The sequence below is a fragment of the Vanessa atalanta genome, chromosome 2, assembly GCF_905147765.1.
Source record: "Vanessa atalanta chromosome 2, ilVanAtal1.2, whole genome shotgun sequence".
Taxonomy (NCBI): Eukaryota; Metazoa; Arthropoda; class Insecta; order Lepidoptera; family Nymphalidae; genus Vanessa; species Vanessa atalanta.
Window position 1 is genome coordinate 7123479 of NC_061872.1, and position 27743 is coordinate 7151221.

General features: G+C 30.3%; 4 protein-coding genes across 9 annotated transcripts in view; 1 reads left to right on the plus strand and 3 right to left on the minus strand.

The window, feature by feature from the left end:
* The window catches only part of LOC125071294 (aquaporin AQPAe.a), a 40251-nt gene extending 37937 nt beyond the window's left edge, over positions 1–2314 (minus strand). The window contains exon 1 of the mRNA XM_047681486.1: positions 2202–2314. The gene's annotated coding sequence lies outside the window, so the exon portion shown is untranslated. The remainder of the gene's footprint in view (positions 1–2201) is intronic.
* Positions 2315–2557: 243 nt separating this feature from the next.
* Positions 2558–14504, minus strand: LOC125073809 (RE1-silencing transcription factor-like). Of its 5 annotated transcripts, none has more exons than XM_047684894.1 (27): positions 14252–14504; positions 13702–13872; positions 13463–13576; positions 13050–13143; positions 12070–12238; positions 11106–11229; positions 10165–10301; positions 9688–9773; positions 9445–9556; positions 8830–9053; positions 8390–8487; positions 8242–8311; positions 7947–8002; positions 7793–7847; positions 7317–7483; positions 6438–6504; positions 6251–6360; positions 6011–6108; positions 5349–5529; positions 5096–5278; positions 4656–4783; positions 4369–4507; positions 4202–4282; positions 3956–4016; positions 3757–3878; positions 3179–3269; positions 2558–3008 (listed from the first exon to the last, which is right to left on the minus strand). In XM_047684894.1, the coding sequence occupies exons 1-27, from the start codon at positions 14402–14404 to the stop codon at positions 2938–2940; spliced, it is 3162 nt and encodes a 1053-aa protein (XP_047540850.1). In that variant the 5' UTR covers positions 14405–14504; the 3' UTR covers positions 2558–2937. The 5 variants fall into 5 exon arrangements, with proteins under 5 accessions (XP_047540850.1, XP_047540839.1, XP_047540829.1 ...); XM_047684883.1 differs by having other exon boundaries at positions 5349–5526; positions 13044–13143; XM_047684873.1 differs by having other exon boundaries at positions 13044–13143.
* A 1789-nt stretch (positions 14505–16293) lies between these two features.
* On the plus strand, positions 16294–26894 carry LOC125069219 (multiple C2 and transmembrane domain-containing protein-like). The gene is made up of 13 exons (XM_047678635.1): positions 16294–16298; positions 16545–16632; positions 16704–16819; positions 17029–17175; positions 17595–17754; positions 18107–18288; positions 18596–18815; positions 19370–19515; positions 20328–20470; positions 23717–23876; positions 24761–24870; positions 25660–25757; positions 26802–26894. Exons 1-13 carry the CDS (start codon positions 16294–16296, stop codon positions 26892–26894), a joined length of 1668 nt encoding a protein of 555 aa, XP_047534591.1.
* LOC125074052 (multiple C2 and transmembrane domain-containing protein-like) overlaps positions 26562–27743 on the minus strand; it is a 33886-nt gene continuing 32704 nt past the window's right edge. Inside the window, exon 14 of one of the 2 annotated variants that reach the window (XM_047685275.1) lies at positions 26562–27541. In XM_047685275.1, coding sequence (XP_047541231.1) covers positions 27473–27541 — 69 coding nt within the window. In that variant the 3' untranslated portion in view covers positions 26562–27472. The remainder of the gene's footprint in view (positions 27542–27743) is intronic. The other variant, XM_047685282.1, reaches the window with a different exon arrangement.

Below are 27743 nucleotides of genomic sequence, written 5' to 3' on the forward strand. Positions count from 1 at the left end.
ATATACACAAAAAAATTGTAGTTAATAAAAGAACATCAGACTCATTCTGTGTGGTACACCATTACAGGCGTGTACGACACTTGCTACAATAAGAATATCAAATTAAAAAAAAAAAAAAATGTGAGACAATATTTTGACAAAAATGAAAACAAACATAAATTAAACACAAATTCTAACGAAAATTACAACTAACTAATCACACTAAAATAAACTTTAGAAAATATAAAAAACATACAATTGAAATAAAAAAACTAAATAAGATAAAATTTTAATTAGACTAAGACTAAATAACAGAAATAATTTTTTTCTTAAACTTAGGTAATGTATCGTGGAAGATGTCAACATCATTTGTAGGACCAATTTCATTGTAGGTATTTGCTATACGGTTTATAGGTGAATGTTTGCCAACAGTTCATGATAACAACCTTTTAAAACATAAATGATTTTTACTATCTACATAATCTATTTTGTATTATAAATTATATTTAGATAGACACGTTTATATCAGAATCTACCATTGATATATATTTTTTTTAATAAGATTTTTTTATTACATTTTTTTTTTAGTTTATGTAGTCGATGTCTGTTGTCAATATTTGTTTTTTTAGAAGCGGACCACTTGGAATAAAACTAAAACTGAAAAATATTTTTAATTTTCATGAAACTGGCTTATTTTGACAAATCATTGTATGGCAGTTATGTTTGAATAATTTCGGGCGTGTGGCCGCCATGGCTTGCATGGTATAATCTGAAGGTCCTATTATTTATTATGAGTCCACTTTTTGTGTACAGACTATTTCAGCAGCTAACGCGACAAATTTTGCCTTCCAAGTGCTCAATTGTTTTTGGTTTATCTACGCAGACTCCGCATATCTGACATGTAATTGACACCATAGGATTATTTTCTCTGAGGATATGTATAATCGCAGATAAAACAAAAACATTTAAGTATTTGGAAGTGTTTGAAAACAGGACTTCCAGATTACGGTGCGCCACCCTCGGCGGCCATATGGCTATAATCATATTGAAACACAAATGCCTCATTAGACAGATCACCATCAAGCTAATTTTATAGAGAATGAAGACATTTATTTCAATTTTTCTAAAAAAAAACACCTGTTATATTAAAATGAAGTTTATTTGTTTGTCTGATCGAGCTAATCTTTATGACATTTACGAGCGAGATGAGCGATTAAATTAGATAAGTAACGTTTAAGCAGGTGAAACCGTGCGGCGCACCTAGTATAGATGATCTTCGTCGATGAAATTGGAAAGAAATTACCGAAGTTTTTTATAGTCGATATAAGTTTTTACAAAAAAAAGCTACCCGAACAAATAATTTTCATTTCATTTAAAGCGTTTATAAAAATACTGTGTCGAGTGGAAAGAACCCTAAATACGTTTTGTCAAATTGTCCGGATAACTTGTCCCATTAGCAAGTTTGATTTGGAAGTATTCGTTTAACACTATTCTGTGAATAGATGTTTGTTGACAACATGCATAGACCCCAATTATATTGCCCGTGTCCCCAAGCATACATATATTCAAGTGATTTTCAAGTTTCAATGTTATACGTAAAAAAATCTAAATGCAGTTCATTTAATGAAATAAAATATGCAGTTCTCATTCAATTTTTATTAATATTTATTATGGGGAGAACTAATTGTTAAAAATAAATAGCTATAAAAATTCGGCTACTTGGATAATAATAGTCTACATTTTAGGCAATTTCAATTCTGACCGTATCTCAATTTATTATGATTTTAGTAAAAGTGTAATAGACCGGTGAATACCATAAAACCTTGGCATGTTATGGTAGGAATTAAACATTATCTTATCTTATCGATCATTATCAATTGTTTCAGAGTATCTCAATGCCCTAATGAATAAATTATTTACATGTAAAATATCACAGAGAAAAACAAAATATAAAGTACCTACCTGTTTATTACAAAAGTTAACACTTAACACTATGACAGGTTAAAAATATAATATGAATGCAACTTATTCGTTATTTTATTTTTTAATTAATACTAGTAGGCGTAAGAATAAAATATTTGAATTTTTAATAATTAAGAAAAAAATTGTAATACAATAAAAACTACAATATTTTCATAACTATTTTAAGTTAGAAAGATTGGTTTTTATTTAGAAATAAAAAATGTATATATGTATATTCATTAAAGAAAAGTAATACATACGTTTTTTTTTAAATCGTAGTTTTCACTCTTCACGATAGAAAGCTAATCGGTTTTTAATTTTGAATTATTTTCACTCACACCCGACTGTTGCGCGGTTTTGATGTCGTTTGATTAAATATTTTAAACAAGCCGCCTTGTATTTGGTGATTCTTGGCGGGAAACTCCACTAGTGACATCTATTAAGACAGCAAGATCACTATTAAGAAACACGCCATCTGTTGTGTAATAGCAAACAACTCAAAGTATTACCTTATCATTTAACATTTTGACGTTTACGCATTTGTCATAGGTTTTATTGTTAAAGGTTTTAGAAGGAATGTGAATGTAAAAGAAAATATAATTGCTTTTACTATCTTTATTAAATCTGTGTCCTTATTAGTCAACATAAAAATATACAATATGTTTATTTGTTTAAAGGTCAGTTATACATAATTTAAAAACAAGCTTCTTTTAAAACTCACAATATATATATTATGTTGGAAGTTCATACTGTTCCTAAAATATATACTGTTACAGAACCTATTTTTACGTAGGTTTACAATGTTTGATACAAAAACTAAATAATTATTACTTCTCTAAGTTTTAAGACAAAATACACAAAAGGTAAAAATGCTTAAACCAAATCATGCTTAATAAATTAGACAAAATGTCTTACAATGGTTTTTAAATTTATAATAATGATTACATTTAAGTAATTAATAATGATATATAATTTAAATAATGAGAACCAAATTCATTACGATTCATCTCCAAGATCACATCGTGTAGGTGTTGCTTTTTCTGTTCTAATTGATTCCTTTTCGGTTTCTAAAAAAATATTTATTCAATAAATATTCTAACACCATCATTTTTGACATTCAGATCAATCACACAATTCATAACATAAAAAATTTACATTATAATTAAAAATATGTTACAAAAGTTTTTATTTGTAATAGAATATCAGCTTTATTATATTTCTTTTGACAAATATTTACCTCCGTCTCCAACTAAGTTTACAGTTGGCTTAATAGCTGAAGATTCAACCGTGGGAAGTTTTATGCCCTGTTTCAATACCATTGTGCCATCCTGAAAGAATAATAATTTTATAAATACTGACTATGAGTTACTTGCCACCTCGATTTCTCCTAAAGCTAACAGAAAATAAAATCATATAAAACTCAGGTGCACTATAAGAGGTGTTATCACGGATCGGAGTTGGTCGGTTAATTGGACGATTAGGGTAACCTATTCAAATATTTATCATGATAAGCGACATATAACGTCGCCACAAGACTTAAATCTTAATTAATGAAGGATTTCCACCAACCCGCATTGGAGCAGCGTGGCGAAATATGCTCCAAACCTTCTTAAAAGGGAGAGGAGACCTTAGCCCAGCAGTGGGAAAATTTACAGGCTACTAATGAATGATAAAGATGTACGAAACTAGTGCAAAAGAGTACCCGAAGATATGATAAGATATACGAGATTAATGGAGAAGAAATAAAACGAAGATACTAAATAGAATAACTGCAAGTTAATTTACATAGATTCATTTGATTGAATTAGTACCTACCTTCATTTCCACAAGGCCTTTTTTAGCCATAGCCTCTACTTCAGCTTTAGTCATGACTATTTTTTGCACCTTAACTAGTTTCTTTCCTATTTGCATTTCACATAGTTCTCCCGTTGCCATCGCTAGAATAACAATTGGAATATTAGAAAAACAATATTTTTTTACGTTATATTTGGTTCTAGATTTAATAAGTACTTACGACGGGCGTTAATTGGTAAAGGCAAGGGTTTTACTCCTGGCGGCAAAGCTTTGATTGGTACCTGTAATTGTAATTTAATAATAATGAGATGAGATCTCTAAACATGTCATTATAGGATAAATATAAATATAAAATATAATTAATGACAGCTTTTTGTTTCACAAAGTAGACTTTCTCGATGATTATATTGAGTCCTACTTAAAACATAAACACGAAACAAATTATATTTATTTTAATGTTTTTAACCTTTTTCAATGTCTGCCCAGTTGGTGAGACGAGTACATCACTCGGTGCAGGCTTTTGTTCTGGGGGTGTTTTACAAAGATTCTGAAAATAGACAAAATGTTTGATTTTACTATTTCTCATACATTAATCATAAAACTGTAGTAATAGTTGGGTGTAGTTCTATTTACCTTGTTATTGTCAGCTTCATTACTGAAGGCCTCAGTTTCCATTTCATCTTTATTTGCAGTGCTAGACTCTGGTTTTATACTATTGTTTGCTTTGCTATTGTCAACTTCTTCGATTTCTTCTTTCTTAATTTTATTAGGACTGTTGAAGAGGAAAAAATTTATATTATTTTGTATTATTGATTATATACTTTCATTTCATCAATTTGGAATAAATTTTATTGTAGTTTTCAAGGTAGAGCAGCAGTTAATGTATGTTTCTTGACGAAAGTAAATGCAAGCTCTCTTACATTTCTTTGGGACCTTCTTTTCTGGGTCGCCCTCGTTTCCGCGGCGCAGTCACAGGTGCACTCGCTGGAACAACAGGTTTGGGCGCTGGCTTTGGCGTTTGGCTTGATCTTCGAGATTTAAAACGAGCCTAAAACGTAGTACACAGTTCATTAAAATTATATTCAAAATGTTTAAGAATTTATTGAAGTAGCAATCATCTGATAATTGCCGGTTCATATAAAACAAGCACAACTAAGTTTTCAATTCCTAAATTTGTGTTTATATTTTAATTCGTGTTGGACTCAAAAGTAACTCTGGCACATATGTATCCACCAATCCTGATGGGATAAATTCCAAATCTTTTTCGATATAGGAGTGAGGGCCTTTGTCCGGAAAATGGACATTTACGGTTATTAATCATTATTATATCCGTTATAGCCTAAATAAGTCGATTACTTACCTCTAAACTTTTATCCGATTCTATGTAGTCTTCGTCATCTTCACTCGTATCATCATTATCTTCAACTTGCGACCTTTCGCGTATCATCTTTGCGTAGTTCTTTATCTTTGATGGTCGTGTCGATCGACGAATTCCTTCTTCTGAGTTAATCTTCTCATTATTAGATCCATTTTTATACACGCTCTGGAAGTATAATATTGTGGTTACATAATATTTTGGTATACTTATAACAGGCAATTTTTTTGTTACTGACCTTTGGAGTTTCTTTGTCCTTGTTATCTTTATCTTCTTTATTGTTGCCGTTGTTATTCTTGGGTTCCTTCGTTTCTTTCGGTTCCTTATTCTCTTTGGTTATCACGCGTTTTTCAATTAGTTTTTTTTCAAAAGCTGGCGATTTATTTCTTAATGGCAATTTCTTTTCTTCCGTAACTCTGCTGGATATATATTAATTATATTTTTTTTGTCAATAAGATAACAAATAATAAATATATATAAATGATATTCTTAGACTATTTATATATCTAGATAGAATGTCGCACTACAAAAGAACAAAAAACGAGTCAGTTTTACAGATATTTATAGCGCGGGACAGTTACGCTTAACAAGCATCAAACGTCATATTACTTAACCAGTGTGCGTTTACTTAGTAGCAAAACGTTTTTTCGAAGAAGTTCTCAACTTTGACAGTCTATCTAGACATATAAATATAACCAAAGTTTATTTTATTAATTAATGTAATACTTTAGTAACTGTGTTTTAAAAGGTCAATTTTTAAAAGAACTCGAAACAGATAATACATATAATATGTACTTACGTTCCTACTTTTAAATATTCGTGTCTTAAATAAACTTTATCTTAATCTTACTAAGACGGACATTTAAGATCATCATAATTATATCACATTAGTAAACTTACTTTAATTTCGGAGTTGAGGTGTGAACCTGAGGCCTTTTATTTCTTATTATTTCTGAAGATTTTGTAGGATTTTTGGTTATTTCTGTGCGACTGTTGGTCTAAAATAGGATAAAGAATAATAAATACATTGTTTCTATACAAAAAAAAACATTAATAATAAAGTTGATGGCTCTTGTAGAGCTTTAAATTTATGTATTTATAATCTCGAGTTTAATCAGGTTAATATTAAATATAAAATACCCTTTTGAGATCTTGTAATTCTTTCTCTAGTAAACGTAAAGATTTATCGCTGGCTCCTCCAGTATTAGGTGTTTCCACTTTCGTGACAGGCTTTTCCCTCTTTTCGATCACTAAAACAATTTACAATTACATACGTGAGATGGATTTCCAGTTATACGTGTTTCATTGTTATTACAGTAAAATTCACCTGTATCTAATGTTTGCTGTACTACTTTGCGTTTCATTTCCTCAGCTTTACGCAGTATACTTGCTGTCTGTGGGTGATATTTAGATTTAAATTTAAACTGTGCAATTTTTAAAGTTGTTGGTGCCTACGTATCTTGTAGCAACGCGGGGCACAACACTTTAAGCATATAAGTAAATAAAATAAATTGGTATTTTATGTCAATTACACAATAATTTATTTAGAACCAAACAAATATTACTGAGCTGTCGCTTGTTTCATTTCGTTATATTTAAACTCGTGTTGAGCTGTGATGGAAAAAAATGTAAGGAAACCAGTTATTATGGGATGTAATTATACCACATGTTAAATTGATGGATGACATCCACCATAGAGCAGTGCAGCAATGACGTCAAATAAACTTACAAGGTCAGGCCTTTGGCCAGCTGTGGCAAATGAATGAACGTAATTCTCTATTTATTTGTGTCATTGCTTATTTTCAGTAAACAAATTCATATTTTTTAGTAAAATATACATTTTAGTAAATATCAAATGAAGTTTCCCTAAAGTTTGTCAAGTAATGATTTTGTAATGGAGGAGCGAGTCCTTCTGATACAAGTGTTTTCACACAAGAGCTCAAATTTAAATGTACTTTATGTACAATTTGTGAAAATAAATGACTAAATGTTAATTAAAGTATTATATTTTACTATATTATATTTACTGTTTCCTAAAAATACTTTAAAAAAGAGAATGTATAGATACTGTTTATTTACAGCTTTAATTTTCAATATATTTCTATTGCATTGCTAAGTTAATCCAACTTAAATATTGTTAAAAATAGTTTAAATAGTATAATTATAATGATATATACAGCATTTATGTTGATGTTTTAATTATTACCTGAGTGTCATCTGATTTGCTTGTGTTGGTCTTAACTGGTTCTTCCTGTGACGTGATAGTGATAGTCTTGGATGCTGGTTTTTCTTCTACTATTGAGGAATCCTTCTTTAGTATTGCCAGTGTATTAACGGTTGAGAGCTCTGTGTAAGTTGTTTCAGATTCGCTTTCTTTAACAATAGATTTTTTTTTAAATCACACCTTAATCAAATTTTCGTATATAATTTGTTACTAAAGAAAAATATTACTATTTAAGTTATTCATATGATAAAACGAAAGCAAACATTTTGTTTCGTTTTATTCATAGCAAACTAAAATGTATAAATTCAAGTAATGACACTAAAAACTTAAAAACATTAAAAATTCTGTGATTTCCATTTTACTGAAGTCACTCTTTAAATGATTGCATATTAATACTGATAAATAAAAAATAAAAACATAAAATTAAAGTCTCTTGGTAAGTGAGTAACTATCGTTACCTTCAGAATTTGTTACGTCAGGTTTATCTTCTATGTCTTCTTTAGTGTTGTCAATCTGTAAAAGTTATCATTAAAAAAAATATATATATTTCTTCATACATAATCAATGTTTGTATTTTAGAAAGACAATTATGTCTGAAATGTTTAAACTCACCATGAAATCCTCAGCTTTCTTTATTTCAATAAGCATATGGTCTCCTTTATCTTTAACTGTAAATTTTAACATGAAAGTTAATTATTATCAATTTTACTACCCAAATTAAAGACAGTTATTTTGAAAGCATAAACAGTATAAGTTTCAAAAGAACTCTTGATATTATAATCATTAACAAAACATAACAAAAACTCAGTGCATAACACTATATGCCACTATATTATACAATGTTTTATCAATTAGTTATTAAGTTCATTTATATATGCAAGAATTGACTTAATTATATAGAACTTACCATTTATTTCATTATCACATTCATCGTCTTCTTCTCCCTGTATCTCCACCGACGAATCATCGGCACTCATCTATTAACAAGAGTTTTATTACATTGAGATTAAATTACAAAGATTACTAATTTAATTTAAATTGCATCTTATACGAACATCTTGCATTTCATCTTCGTGTCTCTTCAATGTATGAATTTCCAACTTTTCTTTTGACGTAAAAACAAGCTCGCAAAAGTCGCAGCTGAATTCCTCGCCTGTAAGAGTACGTTAATTTTACATGAGTCTGATTTAATTCGATGTATGATATTTAATAAGAAATACTAATGTCAATTGAATAGCGTTTCAATATGATAATGACATCATAATGTGGACAGAAACATGACGTACGTGAATTGAAAATAAAATAAATTTAAACATTTTTTTTTAAATATTTATATTATTCAAGATATTTAGAATAATCTTAGTCACCTCACGCACATTAAGACATTTTGAAAGTACAAGAGTCACTCATACTTTTGCATGCCGATCATGTTACGTGGAAAGGCGTGCCTTCTTGAGTGAGTAGTTCTTTAATCGGCGTATCCAATATGACATACCATTGACGTGGGATTTTATGTGCGAAGTGACGGCATCGACGTCTTCGAATTTTTCTTGACAAAGCGGGCAGGTGAGGTTCTGCGTGGCGTGAATGGCGGAGTGGTAGATGAGGTCGTCCTGCGTGGAGAACGTGTCCTCGCACTGCTCGCAGCGGTACAGCTCCGTCTCGCCGAAGGGGCCGCGACCCGACCGGTTTATTTCGCGGTGTTTCAAACGGAGATGTCTGGAGGTTACAGCATTTTTGACATTATGTATCTGTGTTTATATTTCGTTACTTTTGAAGTATGTTGGTATTTGTATGTATGTTTTTACCAGGGTCACAGGTAAATGGTGACTATTTATTTACAAAATTGTTTTAGCTTTTCGCATTTCGATTTGATTGATAATAATATTCTGATAACTAAATGTAATAGAATTATAACTAACTAACCAAACACTAGTACAAGTGTGAATTATTTGAGTGAAAAGCCTAGATAAAAATATTATATTTAAGATAGATTATATATAATATAATAACGAGTTGTCTAAATATATACTAATGTAAAACTAATCGAATTATTTTATAAAGTGTCCGTTTTAACATTCATAAACCGAAAATCTTTTAATTGTAATACCTGGTATAATGGTGAGATTTTGTAAAGCACTTATTGCAAAATTTACAAGGATACGGCCGTTCCCCGGCGTGCGAGCGCACGTGTCGCGCCAACTTGGTCACCGATACGAATCCTAAAAAAAAAAAAATATTCTTAGACATATTCATTGTGACATATTTATAAAAATAACTAAGTGGTAATTTGCGTATGTTCATAGCTATATGACTAAGGAACTTATATCTAAGGGAATCTTCGTCGACTCACGCTCTGGACAATACTCGCAGCAGTATGTGGGAGTTTTATTGTGAACTACGTCTTTGTGTCTTTGAAGGGACGCTTTCTCGTAAAATCTGTAGGAAAAAAATATTCGATTAAATATTATAACAGGAATTTATCATATTACATGTTCATGTAAGTAAATATTTGGGTTGTCTGGAAGAGATGGCTAATTATCCATAAGTCCACCCATTGTACAACACATCAAATACTTATAGATATTTTTATTATTATTTAATTTTTTTTGGCCCTAAGATTTCTGTATATTATGTTTGTGGTGTACAATAATATATAGTAACATAGATATTATAAAAGAATTATAAATTAATTACGAATATAAAAATACATCATTTTGATAATTATTGTCTCGCTAAAAAGCGTTCCGCTATCGCTAGATCAATTATTTTCACGAGTATTTAAATATCAAGCAAGGCTACATCAAAGCATATATTCAAAATGGCTCACTTTTTGTCGCAAAGGGCGCAATCGTAAGGACGTTGGAGGCGAATGTGTCGTTTCTGATGTGCATCCAACTCCTCAATGGACAAGAATGTGGCTGGACAACTGGGGCACACTTGTTGGGGTAAATCAGAATGAATATGCTGAAAATTATATAATTATTATATCTATATTTGTGTAAATTTAGGCGAGTCGTATTTAATAATCGTTTATAAAAAAATAAAGAGGCATTCAAGTACATGCTGAGATCAGATACTTATTTATAAAAAATATGTTTATTTAAGAAATCTATAGTTGAATCCAATGGCAGGAGCAGTAAAGATAAATAAACTAAGTTGACCTTGAATTGACAAGACATTATTGGTCGAGATCTATAATCTATGAATTCGTGAAAATTGCGTTTTGAATGTTGGTATCAAAATTGAATCAAAATTGAAATGAATTGAATGAAGGAAGTTAAGTAAAGTAGAGTTACATTATAAATAAAAGTATAAATCATAAACTATTTGCAACTTTGCTGTGCGTAATATAGAAGAGATATTAGCAAAACGCATGGAATATGTAAATATAAGGTTTGTTTATCTTTACTTGTCCTGCCGTTGGAATAGTATAAGAACATTCACTGCCTTAAATAACCTACATTCATATAACACAATTCATAAAATATATAAACATTGTCATTCATTTCTTCTCCATTAATCTCCAGTTTCTAAAACACTCATCAAAGTTAAATTATTTAAATTTGACTAAATACTGAATTCTTATTGGATGGTGGCTATCGATGGAACATTTGGCGATCAATGACTGTTGAATGAGTAGAAGTGGAATTAGTCCGAATTGGATTAAATGTTTCAGAAAATGAAGGTAGATTAGATTTTTTTTTATAGTGCATTAATGACCGACAATAGCTATTATAAAATATAAGAAAAGCTCTGCCTTGTACTCACTTTCTCATGCCGCTTAAGTAATATGAGTCGTTTAAATTTTTTGCCGCACGCAATACATTGGAACGGCATCTCATCAGTGTGCCGCAGCTGATGCGCCGCCAGGTCATATTTTGAGAAAAATTTACTGGAAAACATTGCATAGTTTATATTTATAAATCATAGAAATATTACAATTTCTATATAATTTTATGGATTTATATATATATATATATATATAATATAAAGTAAGATGTTATGTCCCTTGTGCGTGTAATTACACTGGCTCACTCACCCATCAAACCAGAAACCATTAATACAAACTGTTGCTAATTGGTGGTAGAATATTTGATGAGTGGGTTGTCTACTACCCTGACAGGCTAAGAAAACTCTACCACCAAGTTTAAGGAGCAGTAACTATAATGTAAACCACTTAATTGACATGTCATGTGTATGAAACAGACATGTACAATCCTAAAATAAACACTGGTTGAAACACCAATAAAATATATATAAAATGTTACAAGTATTTATATTCCAAGTTATTTTCTACAATAAGAAGTTAGTAGTAGTATAGTTTGATATTTATGAGTTATAATACTAAATATATATTATAATTAAAACTAATACTTGTAAGTTTGACCAATTGGACAATCTCTATTTATCTATCTCTTTACACATTGAAAAAATAAAATGATTAAAGGCTAGCTACCGGAGATGTTATAATTGACAAGTTTATATTGAAGCACATGTCATATAATATTGCCTTACTGTGGGGCTTTGATAGTGGCACCGATAGTATGGTAATCCGACGTAAAGAAAGTTTATACCAACAGAACTATGGGAATGTAAAACTGTCAACTTTATAAAACAATATTGCTTAAAAATTATTTATATTTATAATTTTAAAAGTAGTCCAACAAGCTATGATATACAAACTAGACACTATTTTAACTCCTAATAAGAAATCTCATAAGAATGAACTTACGCATCACATTGATCACACTGCACGGTCCTCACTCTATGTTTCTGTCTCTTGTGTAAATGGAGCAGCTGCTGTAGGGGATAAGTGCAATTGCATTCATCGCATGGCCAACACCCATCTTCTAGACCTTTCTCTGACCCCCTCATTTGATTCTGATCTACTTCTTCCGACTCTGTGCCATTTAAAATACTGACATTGTTTTCCATATGCCGATATATTTCTACATGTCACACTTTATATTATGTATTAAAAAACATTGCTTACCTTCAAATCAAAAACACATTAGAATATCTTCAATATACTTCCTAATTTATATAGGATTAAATCAAATTATACTATAAAGGAAATTATCATGCATACTGAAAAACATGTGTGGGGAACATGCACATGTCTCACTTTAAGTAAAGTTATGTTAGCTTTAAATGAAGTGATATCTTAGAATATAATAATACCTCATTATCTTATACATTTATGTATATTTATTAATAATTGCAAGCATTTCAAAAATGTACAAACTTACAGAAAGTAACTTTATATGACAAAATAATAATGCATAATGAAAAAAAAGGCAAATTATGTATATATTCTATATTTCATTTATTAAAAAGAAAAACCTACAGTAATGCTGAAGTATGGGATTAAGATCCATTAATAATTCTAAGAAAGTTTTGTTCACAATTATACCTATAATGGTACAGTTGCAAACAGAAATTCCTTACGAAATTATACATACAGCGTATAGATACGGCGATCAAAATTCAAAGCACAACTACAAAATTAAAAAGTAAATATTGGCATTTTAAAATTATTAATCTTTGAAATGCTTGTACAGAGGTATGAGCAAATAAGAAATAAGTCTATTTAAAATTAAACAGATATTGAATAGCTATGAACACACGCATTGGCTACTTACATAGACAATATGCAAATTATAATAAATCTTATGAAATAAACATAAATAGCACACACAAATTTACCTTTACCCCTAATGTTTGAATCTTCATTGATTTCCTTTCCATCTTTACTAGTTACCACTTTTACACAAGCAGTATTTGTTTCGTCCGGTGTGTCACCAATCTTAAAATAAAGTGTGATTTAGGAAAAAAATATAAATCATATTTTTCTGTTACCATAGTGAATTATAAAAAATGTTAAGGTTCTTATTTATTATTTTGTGACAATTTTTAATAACTTTTTTTCACATTGTATGTCTCCTTATATATAATGAAAATCCAGCATATTTTAAAACAAATATGATTATTTAATATCTGATAAACTATTATTTATAGAATGGCAGATTAAAAAAAAAAAATTTAACAAATCCTTATGATTTATAGGAAAAAATTGCTATCAAGTTGTAGGTCATTTATTAAATATAATGTTTTATAAAATTCACCTTGATGTTATAAACATTTCCCTCATCGTCATCACTGTCTGAATTATCTTGGGATGTTACTTGAACAGTTGCACCCCCTTCTACAACAGTTTTTACTACTTTATTCCGGAATATCTGCAATAAATGATACATATTAAGTAATTTTGGTTTTACACACTAAGAAAGTAATTTTGCTTATAGTAAGAAAAATAATGTCTTAGTTAAATGTGCAAGTAACATCATACTTTTAATATACATACATTTGTGAGGCCTGTAGGCCAAGAAATAATTTCCATTGATGTTCCATGTCGAACATACTGAAGTATAGTCTCATCTGCCTGACGGACTATCTGCTTGTATTCATAGAACAAGTTCATAAAGAATTTGCAGCGTTCACATATAAATGTTGGCATGTGATCTGAAGGGAATACCTATGGAATAACATGAATTATTTGTGAACATCAATTTTTATTTGAATGAAATATATGAAGACAATTTCTCTAACAACATTTATAAACACTAGGTGGCGCTCATAGTGTCAGCAGTGAGAATGAAAGACCATCTATTGACAATGGGATGACAAAATTATATTTTACTTTAGTTAATTTATATTTAAAGGTGAATTTATTTTTATTACATTCTGTTGCTATACCATTGTAAATAATGTTTGTATAATCAATTAGACGTTAGGCGCCATTACGCCATGTAGACAAAATGCATCAGTATAGGTGGCGTCCAAACTGCATTTTATATAGTTTAATACATTCTTATTTATCAAATAAAAGAAAAAAAGTATTATCTAATACATACCTCTATAGAAACACATGATAAAATTTTTAGATGAAGATTAACAGAACTTTTTGAAGAACGGTTTCTATCATATAAATTTCCTAATGATTCGTTTTGTGTCAGACAAAAACGGCACATTTTAACAGCACCTAATGAATTTTTCCTTTTCTCCATTTTTAGCGTTTGCTTTAACTGCACCACACCTTAAAATATATTTTTCTACATAACCTCTTACTAATAACACTACCTCAAACAGCTTCCTATTATGTGACATTAGCGCCACAAATTATTTTGTTTGAGGACGCGTTGCCAAACTCACTTACAGGGGCGCTACTGGCGGCGAATAGAAGTACCAAGAAAAGCCGTTTGAATAGGTAGTGACTAGTGGCGTCATTTATTGATTTCTTTCGACAACAGATGGCAGACATACTGTAAGGTAATTCTTTAAAGTGTTTAGATTTAAAAATATTATTATGCCGAAAAGGACAAAGTACAAGTATTATTATAATTAAATCAATATTATATAAGTAATATCTTGTCATAAAGAAATATCTAAATTTAAATCATAATCAAAATAATCATGTATCCAAACTTTATGTCGAAAGTACTGGACTGACTCTTACATTTTTCATTTCAGTCCTCAGGTCCATATATTTTATTTATTTAAACATATATTCAATTTTCAGTTTTAAACAGTTTTCAATATTTCTTATTGAAGTACTAGTGCTATAAAAGATAATTTTTCATAGACTATAAATAAAGCTTTATTTACTACTATAATTTTATTTTTTTTGAGTTGTCAAGGCTTACGGGAATACCTAAAACGTTAGCCTTAAATAAATTATAGCTTGGCATGGCAAAGTTAATTCAGAATACTCACGTCGATTTCGATTTAGTAGTCGACGTAAGAGTGAATCCGGCTATTAGATAGTAAATATTTTTAAAGGTAACATATACTTCTTGAAGAAGAGACCCACATGTTATTGACTATTTTCTGGTAATACTTGATTTTTTTTGGGATGGGGAGAATTATTTTTCTTGACCCAGAACATTAGATATCAGTATACCCCCCAACTACTTGTGATGTGGGTGGGCTCTAGCTGGCTTCGGATAAAGTGATCGTTTAAAAATTAATGCGACATATTAAAATTAAAAGAAAAGGGAATAGATCGTATTATTTTTCATGAAATTGCAAGGTTAAATTATAAAAGATAAAAATAATTTATCAACAAATCGAAATGATATTAAAATGTGTGACTGAATGTGTTTTTTTTACTCTCTGACTTTGGGATAGAGATAGGGCTAATTGTAGTTTGAAATTAGTCATTTTTCATAAAAGGGGTATAAAAGTACAATGAGGTAACTTTTTTTCTCCATTATTGAAATAGTGTGGTTTAATTACGTAATAAAAAAAAAATTTTTGAATTTCAAATATAGCTAAAACCATATTTTTTTCTACGGAAGGAGATCTTAAAATATTAGTTTTTGGTTTAGACATAGATATATAAACTTCTAATTTAAATTTCATTATATTTTTTTATTGTTTTGGTGATTTTACGTTAATTTAAAAATATACTATGATTTATAAAAATGCTATATCTAACTGTTTCGGTTTCTCTAGAGTCCAAATAAAATAAAATACATGACTTTATTACCTTAAACAAATGAAATTCATCAGGTTATCATTTACTTTTACAACTGAAACTACCATAGTTACTGTAATTTATTTATAAAAAATAGTCATGTACCTGTCGTCTCCAAATGTTTTAAGACAACACATTACAATTATTAATTAAGATAATATTTAATTCAAAATCTCCTTTTGTCAAAATAAATATTAATGCAAGATTTATCCAAATACAATACTTGAACAATGACAAAAACATTATTATATAAAATGTTTTACAGAAGAAGTTAGCGAATAAACGGACAGACGCGCAAATCACATTTTTTTTTGTATATATATAAAAGAAGATAGGTACGCAATATACTTATAATTATGCCTCACCAAATAAATCTTGGATTATATGTTTTTATCGTAAATTAACATTGATAAGATAAGTATGGCGTAAGAAAATAAAGCAATAATAATATAGTTTCAATGATTTATTGATGTGTACTGACCATCAGCTTAGTAATAAAAAAAATCTGTTTAACATATTCAATGGATTCTTTATTCAAAAATACAGTTAATCTTCGTAATAAACGGAACAATTCGGATGTGTAAGTACTTGACAATTTATTGAAACTAAGAGTAAATAATATTTGGTACGTCCCGTCAAATATCTCTAAGAGATGTATTTCACGCTGCCAGGTGGCGTCCGAGTTCACTTATAAGCATACCAAAACTGACTGGAAGCAGCAGTTCCTCTATATTCGTATCAAGCTTCAATAAAAGCAAGGTAAGATCTGGGTAACAGCTTGAGTTTGATGTGTTTTTGTTGATAAAAAAAAAACAATCTCAATTTTACAGTTAAAAAAATCAGATCGAAGATGGAATACAATAGTGACTATCGTTCTCGTAGAGGCGAAATGTCTTCCTTCGGCGCCTGATGATGGAGTATCTCATAGCGTTTATTGTAAATTTCAGTATGTGTTTATTATTTATATACACCTACGCATATTAAATGCACTTAAGAATACTTATTTTGCTTTATAAATCTCAAGTTTTTTAAAACTAGTATTTTGCTTATCGAAATTTTTATTCGTCGATCATAAGAACGATTTGAAAGACTAGTGCTTAAATATTATGTTTCAAAAGGAAGAAGAAGGTGTTTAATAAAGAGCATACGTTTAAGGTTGGGCAATGAAACCTTTAAATCTAAAAGTGTTCCAAGTAGTCAAAGGCCGGAATGGAAGGAAAGATTTCAATTACATCTCTATAATGACAGCATATTGGATGTATCCCTTTGGGATAAGGGAAAAATGAAAAACTTTATGGGCAGGTAAGACTTTTGAACTATTTTAACAATTTAAATATTAATACTTACTTATGTATTTAAACTGTATTTATATTTTATGTATTTGGAAAAACACATTAGATTAATCCTCGGAATGGCCTGTAAATATCTCAATGTTGGCCACACCTGTCCTTTAGGCGAACTGAAGATTATTCCATACGACACTGAAGTTTCCTCACGATATTTTGTTTCCGCCGAGCACTTAACGAGAGATTAATTATAAATGAATGAAATCTCAGTGGGTCTAAGCTTGACATAAGCCCGCAATCTTTGGATGATACCACCTCTCCAAATAATACAATTAATATTTTTATAAGTATATCCCTGTGTTACTACATATCTTAATAATACTAAGTTTTACAAGTTAATGAATTCAGCAATGATTAATATTTCCTGTACTCAAGTTGCATTTTAGACTTATCTTCCTTCGAAAAGGAACGCACTCATGAGATTTGGCAGCAGCTGGACGATGGCTACGGTGAAATACATATTTCGATAACGATGTGTGCGATTCGATTCCCTGACATATCTTCAAGCCCTTCGATTGATTGTGAGGAGAAACATGTAAGATATTATGGCGTGTCTTCAACAGTCATGTGAATCGTTATCAAGATGAATTTGATTTTTTTTTAAAATGTAGTTAAAAAATAATCGCATCAGGTAAAGCAAACATTGATGTTTGCTATTTAACTTGTTTGTTCGATGGTTTATAAATTCTATCGTTCTATATTCGATTAACTTATCTACTACTAAAGTGCGGTGATAAATGTATTTCATTTAAAAAAAAAAAACAAGTTATTTTGTTCGATAGTTTGTATGTTCTATAATTCGATATTTAAAATTAATTAGTATTAAAGTTCAACATTAAATATATTTTTAAAGATAAAATAGAATCTATAATCTGTGTGTATTTTAGGGTGTATTAAAACTGCCAAGCGATTGGAACGTAGTAGGCATGTTACACGTAAATCTTATAGGCGCTAAAGGCTTAACTAGCAGACCGAATGCATATTGCACATTGGAGATCGACAACGAGAGGGTGGAAACGCATAGAGCCGGGGCAAGCACTGAACCCAAGTGGAAAAAATGTTATGTTTTGTGAGTGATTGCTTTGTTTGGCTTTATTGTTTTACTCTGTGAAACAGTTTCTTTAGTTTTTATGAAGAAAAGTTCAAGAGCAGTTGTACTTGTGGCCAAAGTGAAACTACGTCGGAAACGCGATTCATTCAACACAGACGGACTTGCACAAAACTACCACTATGTAAATTAGCTGTTATTAATGGTGGATCGGTTATAGAAATTCTAATTAAACCTTAAAATTATACTGTCATTTGACCCAAATGAGTTTAACTTCATAGACTAATGAACACCAATATTTTTGACTTATGATTCTATATGTTTCCAGTAAAGTGTACGATGTCACATCAACCTTAGATCTCAAAGTGTACGACAGTTCCCTGAGCAACGCGATACTGAATGAGTCCATAGGGAAGGTGTCGATACCCTTGTTGAGGATAACCAATAACGTCACGCGCTGGTACGCTCTGAAAGATAGAAACAAAAGAAACAGCGCGAAAGGCAACTGTCCGAGGGTACAACTCCAGATGTATATGGCCTGGAATCCTGTAAGTTTATATTAATTATTATATTATGAAATATATATATATATATATATATATATATATATATATATTACGCGAAATACTGGCGTCAAGTCGGTTTCAATTTTTTAAGTATAAAAGTAGTCTAGTCTGTCCGTGAAAGTTTCTTCAAATTTGAATACCACAAACTACTACAATTATTATAAAACTACTATAAGTATAAAAATACTTAACACTTACCAATGAATAGATTTTAAAAAGTCGAAATGAGACGAATTTGTATTTGGAAATTTATTTTTTATTTTTTTTTGTTACTAAGATACACATAGATTAAATTATATAAAATAAATATATGAAATCATACAAGTAAGAGAATTAGTTGCTGATTTATCGAAAAAAAAAATAGAATATCTCAAAAAACTTTAAATTTAAATTCGTTTACGAGAGCGAATGTCAATAATAAAATTCAAAGCTTAAGGAACGACAAGTTAATGCTGTGCTAATGTGAGTGCCAATAAAAAAACTGTTTTAGTACAAAAAATAATTTTTTGGTTTATTTAATTAAATTATTGTTCCAGGTTAAAGCTACCGCCAGGTTGTTTCAATCCAAGGAGGTTAAATATATAAAAAAGCCGCCTAAATTTGATGTTGCTCTTATCTATAGCAATATGAAGTTTGTATCAGACTTATTGAGCTTAGCCGCTGAATTGAACGAGTATTATAAGTAAGATCATGTAGCTTAAATGATTATTTTTATAGGAGAAATTGGACATATATTATATATATATATATGTGTGTGTGTGTGTGTGTGTGTGTGTGTGTGTGTGTGTGTGTGTGTGTGTGTGTGTGTGTGTGTGTGTGTGTGTGCGTGTGTGTGTGCGTGCGTTCCTATGCTCCTATACGTAGAGCGTCAGGCTGCCGTCAAGTCATATGAATTGGTTTTACCCCCAAGGCACACTTTTTTTTAGTTTCACATTTTCTAAACTTATATTAAAGTAATTTTAATAGATGGACACATAATATAAATGAAATTATATCGTAATCATTTTTAATGAAAAATTATTATGGGATTAATTTAAATTAATAAAGATTGTCTAAAAGCACTGAAATAAAGATGTACAATGATAATATTTTTGTTTTTACTAAGTATTGATTTTGTGTTCAAAAAAGTTCCTTTAAATCTTTTTTTAATAATAAAAAAGGCTAGAAGTAAGTATATCCTATGTCAATGGAAATCGGAAAAAAGATTTAGATTTACGTAATTCATGCGATTTGTTAATAACTCAGCAACACACAACACTATTACACTTAGCTACTTATTTCCATTTTTATTTTACTTTCAAGATTCCGATAACAGTTTCGTCGATGTACATAACGCCATTTCTTCGCAAATCCATAGTGAATTCATAGATTAATCAAGCTCTCAACCAATGATATTGCGTCAATTTGCTGTCAAATGTTGTTTATTTGGCTTTTTTTCCTGCTATGTTTGAAATAGAGTATAGGCAATTTTACTCAAAGCATACTTTTCAACAGGCGCCTATTCGAATGGGAGGATAAGGAGTTTTCCTTCTTTGTTCTGCTTGGATGGTTAATCTTTTGCTTCTATCTTCGTCTGTGGTCAGTCCCTCTCTTACTTTTAATTCCTTTCTTCGGTCACTGGATATTAAGAAAACGAGGTTTGTATAACATAACGTAAGTTATAATCATTTGTTTGATATTCTCATTATAACATACAACATGTACACTTAATTTCCCACTGCTGGCCTAAGGCCTCCTCTCCCTTTGAGAAGAAGGTTTGGAGCATATTCCACCACGCTGCACCAAAGCGCTTTGATGGATTCACGTGTGGCAGAATTTCGTTGAAAATACACACATTTAGGTTTCCTCACAATGTTTTCCTTCACCGCCGTGCACGAGATGAATTATAAACACAAATTAAGCACATGAAAATTCTGTGGTGCTTGCCTGGGTTTGAACCCGCAATCATTGGTTACGATGTGCGCATTCTAACCACAGAGCCATCTCAGCTCATTAGTATGAATGAAATCATTGATTTCAGGATCAGACAATTCAAATACACCGGGGAGCTTAAACGATGACGTATTAGAGGGTATATATGTACAGGTAGGTTTGTTACTCTAGATATTATTAATTTAGTTACTCAAATCTAAATTTATCATTGTTTACCAATTTTATGATTTATGATTTAACTTGGTGGTAAAGTAATGGAAAGGAATATCGCAAATTTTAAATTCACAATATCATCGATTCCCACTTCGAATTTTCATTGAAAACTTAATCAGATGTTCTTTATGCTGCTTATAATTATCTGAAAAATGCACTTGCTTGTAAACGGTTAGAGATATTTTCATTATTGCTACTTACGCAAGATATGCAATATAAAGAATCGGTCAAGATCAAGACCAGCATTTAGACAAAAACGCAACAAACTCTAAATCGGCTCATTAAAAAGTTAAATACAAACAACTCTCTCTTTATAATTTAAAATAAAACGAATCGAACTAATCTTGAAAGTTAATTATGGAAAGACCTTACTAGTTATGAAGCGATTTATAAATATTTGACCAGCAATAATAATAATAATGAAATTACGTAGTTTTTTATTTTATTTTATGTCGAATTGAAGCTAAAGCTATGTGATTAGGTATTAACAAAGATCGAAATCGATTTCCCTAAAGGTTTCCACGGTGAAAACCGAGTTATCTCAATCGATGCGTCACTAATTGCGTTACGTTGGCATCACCGATGTCCAATAATTGAATTCCCGCTCGTAGCGAGTTCGTTTTCGAAAGCTCGTTAAGTTGTTATACTTCTAGAACTTATACAAACTGCTTTAGTCAGAAAATGCTTAAATTAATCATTATATAATTCAAAACATTGTATATTCAAGTAGATTCTTATATAGTATATTTCTGGACCGTCAAGTGGAAAAAATAAATACTAAATATACTAACGCGATGGACCGATACAACATAGTAATTATAATTCGACGGCTGTGAGCTTTAATCCGAAAAGCACCATTGAGATCCATGCCATTGAATCGTTTTATTAAATCATCTAATTTTTCTTAAAGAGATTAAATACTTGTGCGTCTCGGGACGCCCGACAGAAGTGATAACTTAAACTAATCGCTGCCGTATGGCTAAGAGAAAATCCATACAGACTGGCACCGTAACGCGTTACGTAACGAAGCGGTTTATCCTCACATAAGAAGTTATACATTCAAAAATAAGTATTAATATTGATTTATAGATATTTACTTATTTAAAATTTACATTATTAATGCTAAATACTTTGAAAGTCTATACGAATCAAATTTAGAAATCCAGTTTAGGAACAAATCATGATTGCTGGAATAGAGGCGATAATGCTTTCACCAATTCCCCGTCGAATCTCATTTCCAATTCTCTTAACGAAAAATGAACCAGCCACCGGATTTAAGTATAAATTTTTTTATACAGGTGACTTATTATATTTCTGTCGCCAATTTTGTATACTACGAACATATATAATGAATTAATATATAATTTTTTTTTATATATATCAATGGCTACAAATATTGAGTTCTATCGTTGTCTTGTGTCATTGATTTTTACATCAATTTTCATCTAGCTAATTTTGTTTTAAACATTCTTCAAATAATACTTAAATAACTTGTAAAAATTACTATGCGTTAATTTTAAGAAACAATAACAAACCTCTACTTTAAGTGTGATGAAAGATCTGCATTAATATTCAATGATTGTTATTAACAATATAAATTTGTTAAGTAAAATTATAGTTTAAGTTCGACAATTAGATTTTTTATTTATTTGTTTAAAACACGATCGGCATATTCGCAAAAACTAAGTCACACCACAACCGGTATTTATAACACTATGAAATAAAAAAAAATAATACACTTAGATTAAATATTAAAATCTTAAGCTTCCATAAAAATATAACAAAATAGCGTGTATTAATACATTTAGTATTAAAACAAACACAACGATTCTAATGTTCTAAAGAAAATCAATAATCAACAAAAACAATAAAATTATAATACTTCTCACAGCGTATAATAAATTTTTTAAGATTTCTTAAAGCTAAAAAGATTTGGTTTGTGGGTATCGATATCGAGGCTGTTTATAAAATTATAAGTCCTGATACATCGAGTAATTGCTAGCTAACGTAATTTCAATATGGTATCCAGGTAAATTACGTGGGACATGTAATTGAATTTTAGAGATCAGCTCTGTTGATTGTATTTCAGTGTTCATTAATCTAAAAATAATAAATCGTTAACGGAATCCATTATAAAATGCCTCAGACGACTTCCATGATCGGCACGATATCGACAATTCTTATTCTTAGCTGCTAGAAATCTGGTGAAGTTATTCTGCAGCCTTCCCACTCGGTCAATATGAATTTTATAGCTTAAGTTCCACACAGGTAGGTGATGCATACTTAATAAAGCTACGGCCTAATGCGTAATATAAAACCAAGATAGCAACTAAAATTATTTTAATTAATCCATTTTTTTTAAGAAATCCTTAATAAATAATAATGTCGGTGGAATTATATGCATTTATTTGTCTATGAAAAATTTGAATAAATTTCAGTAAATATCATATACATATACCGGGATGGACTAGGCAAAAGTTATTTCCGTAATATAAAGTACTCTAGAATTCAAAAGTATTGATCGTCGCATTGAACTTTAAATAATAATAGTCAGATAGCCAATTCCATAGTCAGATATGTCAGCAATCCGACGAGGACCCAATAACATTACTTTTTAATTTGACTAGATTCGAACCCGGATCCTAAAGATCTAAAGGTCTTAGAGCCAGCCACTAGACCAATAAAGCTATAAAACTACTAGACAATTAAATTGTCATTACGATGTATTGTTTATTTAGACCTTGATGTCACGTTTTTTACCTTCTTTGAATACAATGATTTCATAATATTTCAGGAAGACAAGACATTCACTGGAAAATTACAAGATCTACAAAAAATGACGTTCACTATAAAAAATGGAATTGAGTTCATAGTTTCCCACATAGAGAGACTCTACAAGTAAGTATATTTATCATTTAGCTGTCTTGTATATATAAAGAAATATTAAAAAGTTTTTCGATAAGTTATATTTATAAAATGTTCAAATACTCTGTATTCACTGAAATTTCATTTACGGAAACAAATACATATGTATTGTGTTAGTAGTCTTTGTGCAAGCCCGACTGAGTAGGAATACTATGAGTAGCCCGATGAGTAGTAAACCATAGGTACTACTCATCATAAAGTATTCTACCGCCAAATCACTGTACTTTGTGTTGTATTCCGGTTAGTAGTGTGAGTGAGCAAATGTAACCACAGACACAAATAACATAACATCTTTGTATGAAAAGTTATTCCTTACAGTACCAACGCCTATGAACAATGGCGACCACTTACCATGAGGTGGCCAATTTGCCAGTAGTACGTATAAAAAAAAAAATTATGTTTCGTAATTATTTACAACTCTTTGTTTTTTTATGATATCGGTAGGTGGACGAGCAAATGAGCCACCTGATGGTAAGTGGTCACCACCGCCAAATTGACAATGTCGCTGTAAGAAATATTAACCATTCCTTACATCACCAATGCGCCATTAATCTTGGGAACTAAGATGTTAGGTCTTTTGTGCCTGTAGTTGCACTGGCACACTCACCTTACAAACTGCAACACAATAATACCGAGAAATGCAGTTTGGCGATATCGTATCTAATGAGTGGGTGGTACTTACCCAGACGGGTATGCACAAAGCCCTACCACCAAGTAAGCTTTACTTTACTTTAAACTTAAGTCTTTGTGTTTCAAGTTTTATATTTATATTACAAATAATAGATGTATCTTTAATAAACACAGCTTTAATATTTGCTTATGATTATATTTATAGGATACAATTGTTTTTTTTTCAGTTTAATTACTTTCAAGGTGCCATTTCTGAGTTACGTTTCCATGATATTACTGATTGTTGCGTCCGTCGGCTTGTATTTGATACCATTCAATTATCTTCTCATGACTTTGGGTAAGAGGTTTCATTAAATAATAAAACTGTTTCAATTAGTGCCTTGACATATATTAAAAAAAAAAAAAAAACAAATTAGATGTTAAAGTTGTTAAAATATTTGACCCGTTGTTTGCATCTCCCTTAGGCAACTTATATTCGACAAGATCTTACAGTAAAATTTATACTCAAATTATAAGAATATTATATAATAATAATAATGTTAAGAAGTCCAAGATCTCTTAGTATAAATAATTTATTTCTCATTAAAATCAAGTGTTTCATTTACAATGAAACGCAAACTTTACATTACATTACTTTTACTTAACACCAATTAAAATGTAAATAAAAAATAGAAAACAAAACAAGGCCAAGTTTTCCTGTTTTAGTTGTGACATTTGTATTTTTTTCAGTATGTTTTATTATAAAAAATAATATCACATTATTTAATGTCATTTGCAAAGTTACTGCGTAGTTATTTTTGCAACATATGTTTTATTTAAAATTATAATAACGACGCCTTTTTTGAAATGGTACGTCACAGTTAAAAGGATTACTATGGACACTGCGAGTATCAAATCGCTAGTTGATCCATATACCATTGAGTTATCGAGGCAAGAAGTTTGTTTTCTATGATACTTAACTAAATATGTTATGTCTTAGGACTGACAGAGTCACTATCTTATTAATAAATGAAAAAATATCAAGATTAAATTAACTAAATTGTGAATACTTTCTTACTAATTTTATGAATTTATTTTTGTAAGCGTTTTCTTTATATATAGTAATGAAACATCGTTTTTTTTACAGGTATATACAAATTTACGAGGAAATATTTAAATCCAGGCAGAATATTAAATAATGATTTATTAGATTTCCTTTCGCGTGTACCGGACAATGAAATATTGGTAAGTGATTAATCGCTCATAATGGCAGCGTGTGTCCGGTAGAGTAGAATAGAGCACAACTCAACGGGTCGACTTTATTTTGGTTAAGGGCATCTAAAAAATGTTACACCATTCACGAATATAATAATGGTAAACGAATTGGTGGTCTAACACCAAGTCGTATTTCATCAACAGCCCTAGCTTTGTAGCTTGCATGCCCGTCTGGGTAGATATGATATCATACTATGTTCCGGTTTGAAGGATGAGTGAGCCAGTGTAACTGGCACACGGGATATAAAATCTTGTTCCCAAGGTTGGTGGCGCATTGGCGATGTAAGGAATGGTTAATATTTCTTACAGCGCCATTGTCTATGGGCGCTGGTGACTACTTACCATCAGGTGGTCTATATACCCGTCCGTCTACCGTTATTATAACAAAAACAGTAGAAGCATTTCAAAAGAGTTTATATCAGTTTGAGTGCAGATTGCACACATGATGGTGAAGATAAAATTAATTTTCCATAATTATTCTCGTAAATTGCTACCATTGCTGGGAAAATACAACTTCTCTTAAATTAAAATATATGAGTGTAATCCTCCTCGTTGCTCCATCGCAACTCCAATGATTTCTGGATTTAAAATTTTATCCGATTATATCAATCCTATCCACTATTTCTTCTACTACACGCTTTCCAAGATTATATTAATGTAATATTTTTTTTTCTTTTTGGAGTTACGGAAACGTCAACTTAAATTATGGTATTTTTTAAAATCATAAATAAAGAATTTTTATTTATAAACTTTATTGTTCCATACACTTAAACCTACGAATTATTTTTAATGACGAATGTATCACAAAGGCAAGTTTTATTGAGCAATTAAGTTAAGTAAGTACATTGAAAAACAAAAGTTGTTAATAAATTATCTTTGAGTTGATTAAAATTTTATCAACCGAACTGTATTTTTGTTTTTTAATGTACATATCACAATTTTCGCATACTATGTATAGGATATATATTACAATTAAATAAGAGATTAATTAATAACTTATTCTTCCGTTCACAGAAGGATTGGAAAGAATTAGGCGTACCAGAACCCAATCAAGATGCTCAAGTACATTCATCGAGAATCACAAGATCTATATCCACCTCAATTTGAGGCAAATTATCGATTAAATACTTTTTATTTGCAATACTTATAATAAATATGATTAATCATTAAAATCACAATCGTATATTATATCTAGAGGCAAATACAAACCCAGCTTTATATGACGCTTTATTAACCGCGCGGTTTTAATGCGGTATGTGTTATTATTGTAATTTCAAAAAAAACAACTATTCGGTGAGATTTTGTTTATAAAAAACGCAATACACGTGACGGAAGTATAACTTATTTTTGCGTCAGTAAAGTTTTATTTTAAAGCGACGAAAGAGCCTTGAAATATTAATCCTATCTCACCTGAAAGTATTAATATTATAAATGCGAAACCAAATCTGTCTGTCTGTTTTCTTATCACAAGAATAAGACTTGGACAATGCTACCCTGGAACCCTATCAGTGATGAAAAGCGACAGTTCGCGGGTAACGGCAAGTTTACTCATAAAGTAACAGTTGTATATCCGCTTTTTTGTTCGGGCTTGTACACTCTTGTCTTAGCACCCTGGCTTCTCCACTATGGCACTCACTCCGAAGAACAAAGTGTATATTCAATCCAATATCTCTCTTGGACATCTACTATCTGCTTTTCGTCGGATCCGACGGATTTAAATTTGGCTCTGGAACTTTCAACTCCCGCCATTGTTTCTGAAATAAATCATTTTGGTTATAGTATTTTTGCGTTTATTTATTATGACAAATGTTATCCTAAAATTATACACTGTTGCTCTAGTGTTTAGGAAGGGGTTTCGTGAAAACTTTTTACAGATGAGTTTTATCACGATTTTCCCTCTGATTAAGCGTAATTTTAAAATCAATTGGAATTAAAATCGAAGTATTAATAGCACCG

Coding starts and splice junctions, on each gene's coding strand:
- LOC125073809 (XM_047684873.1), bottom strand. CDS start 14,404: ATGGAGAAAAGGAAAAATTCATTAGGTGCTGTTAAAATGTGCCGTTTT. Junction 13,144..13,462: donor GAAATGTTTATAACATCAAG/GTGAATTTTATA, acceptor CTTTATTTTAAG/ATTGGTGACACACCGGACGA. Junction 3,879..3,955: donor TTTACCAATTAACGCCCGTC/GTAAGTACTTAT, acceptor TTGTTATTCTAG/CGATGGCAACGGGAGAACTA.
- LOC125069219 (XM_047678635.1), top strand. Junction 18,289..18,595: donor TGGAAAAAATGTTATGTTTT/GTGAGTGATTGC, acceptor ATATGTTTCCAG/TAAAGTGTACGATGTCACAT. Junction 18,816..19,369: donor TGTATATGGCCTGGAATCCT/GTAAGTTTATAT, acceptor TTATTGTTCCAG/GTTAAAGCTACCGCCAGGTT.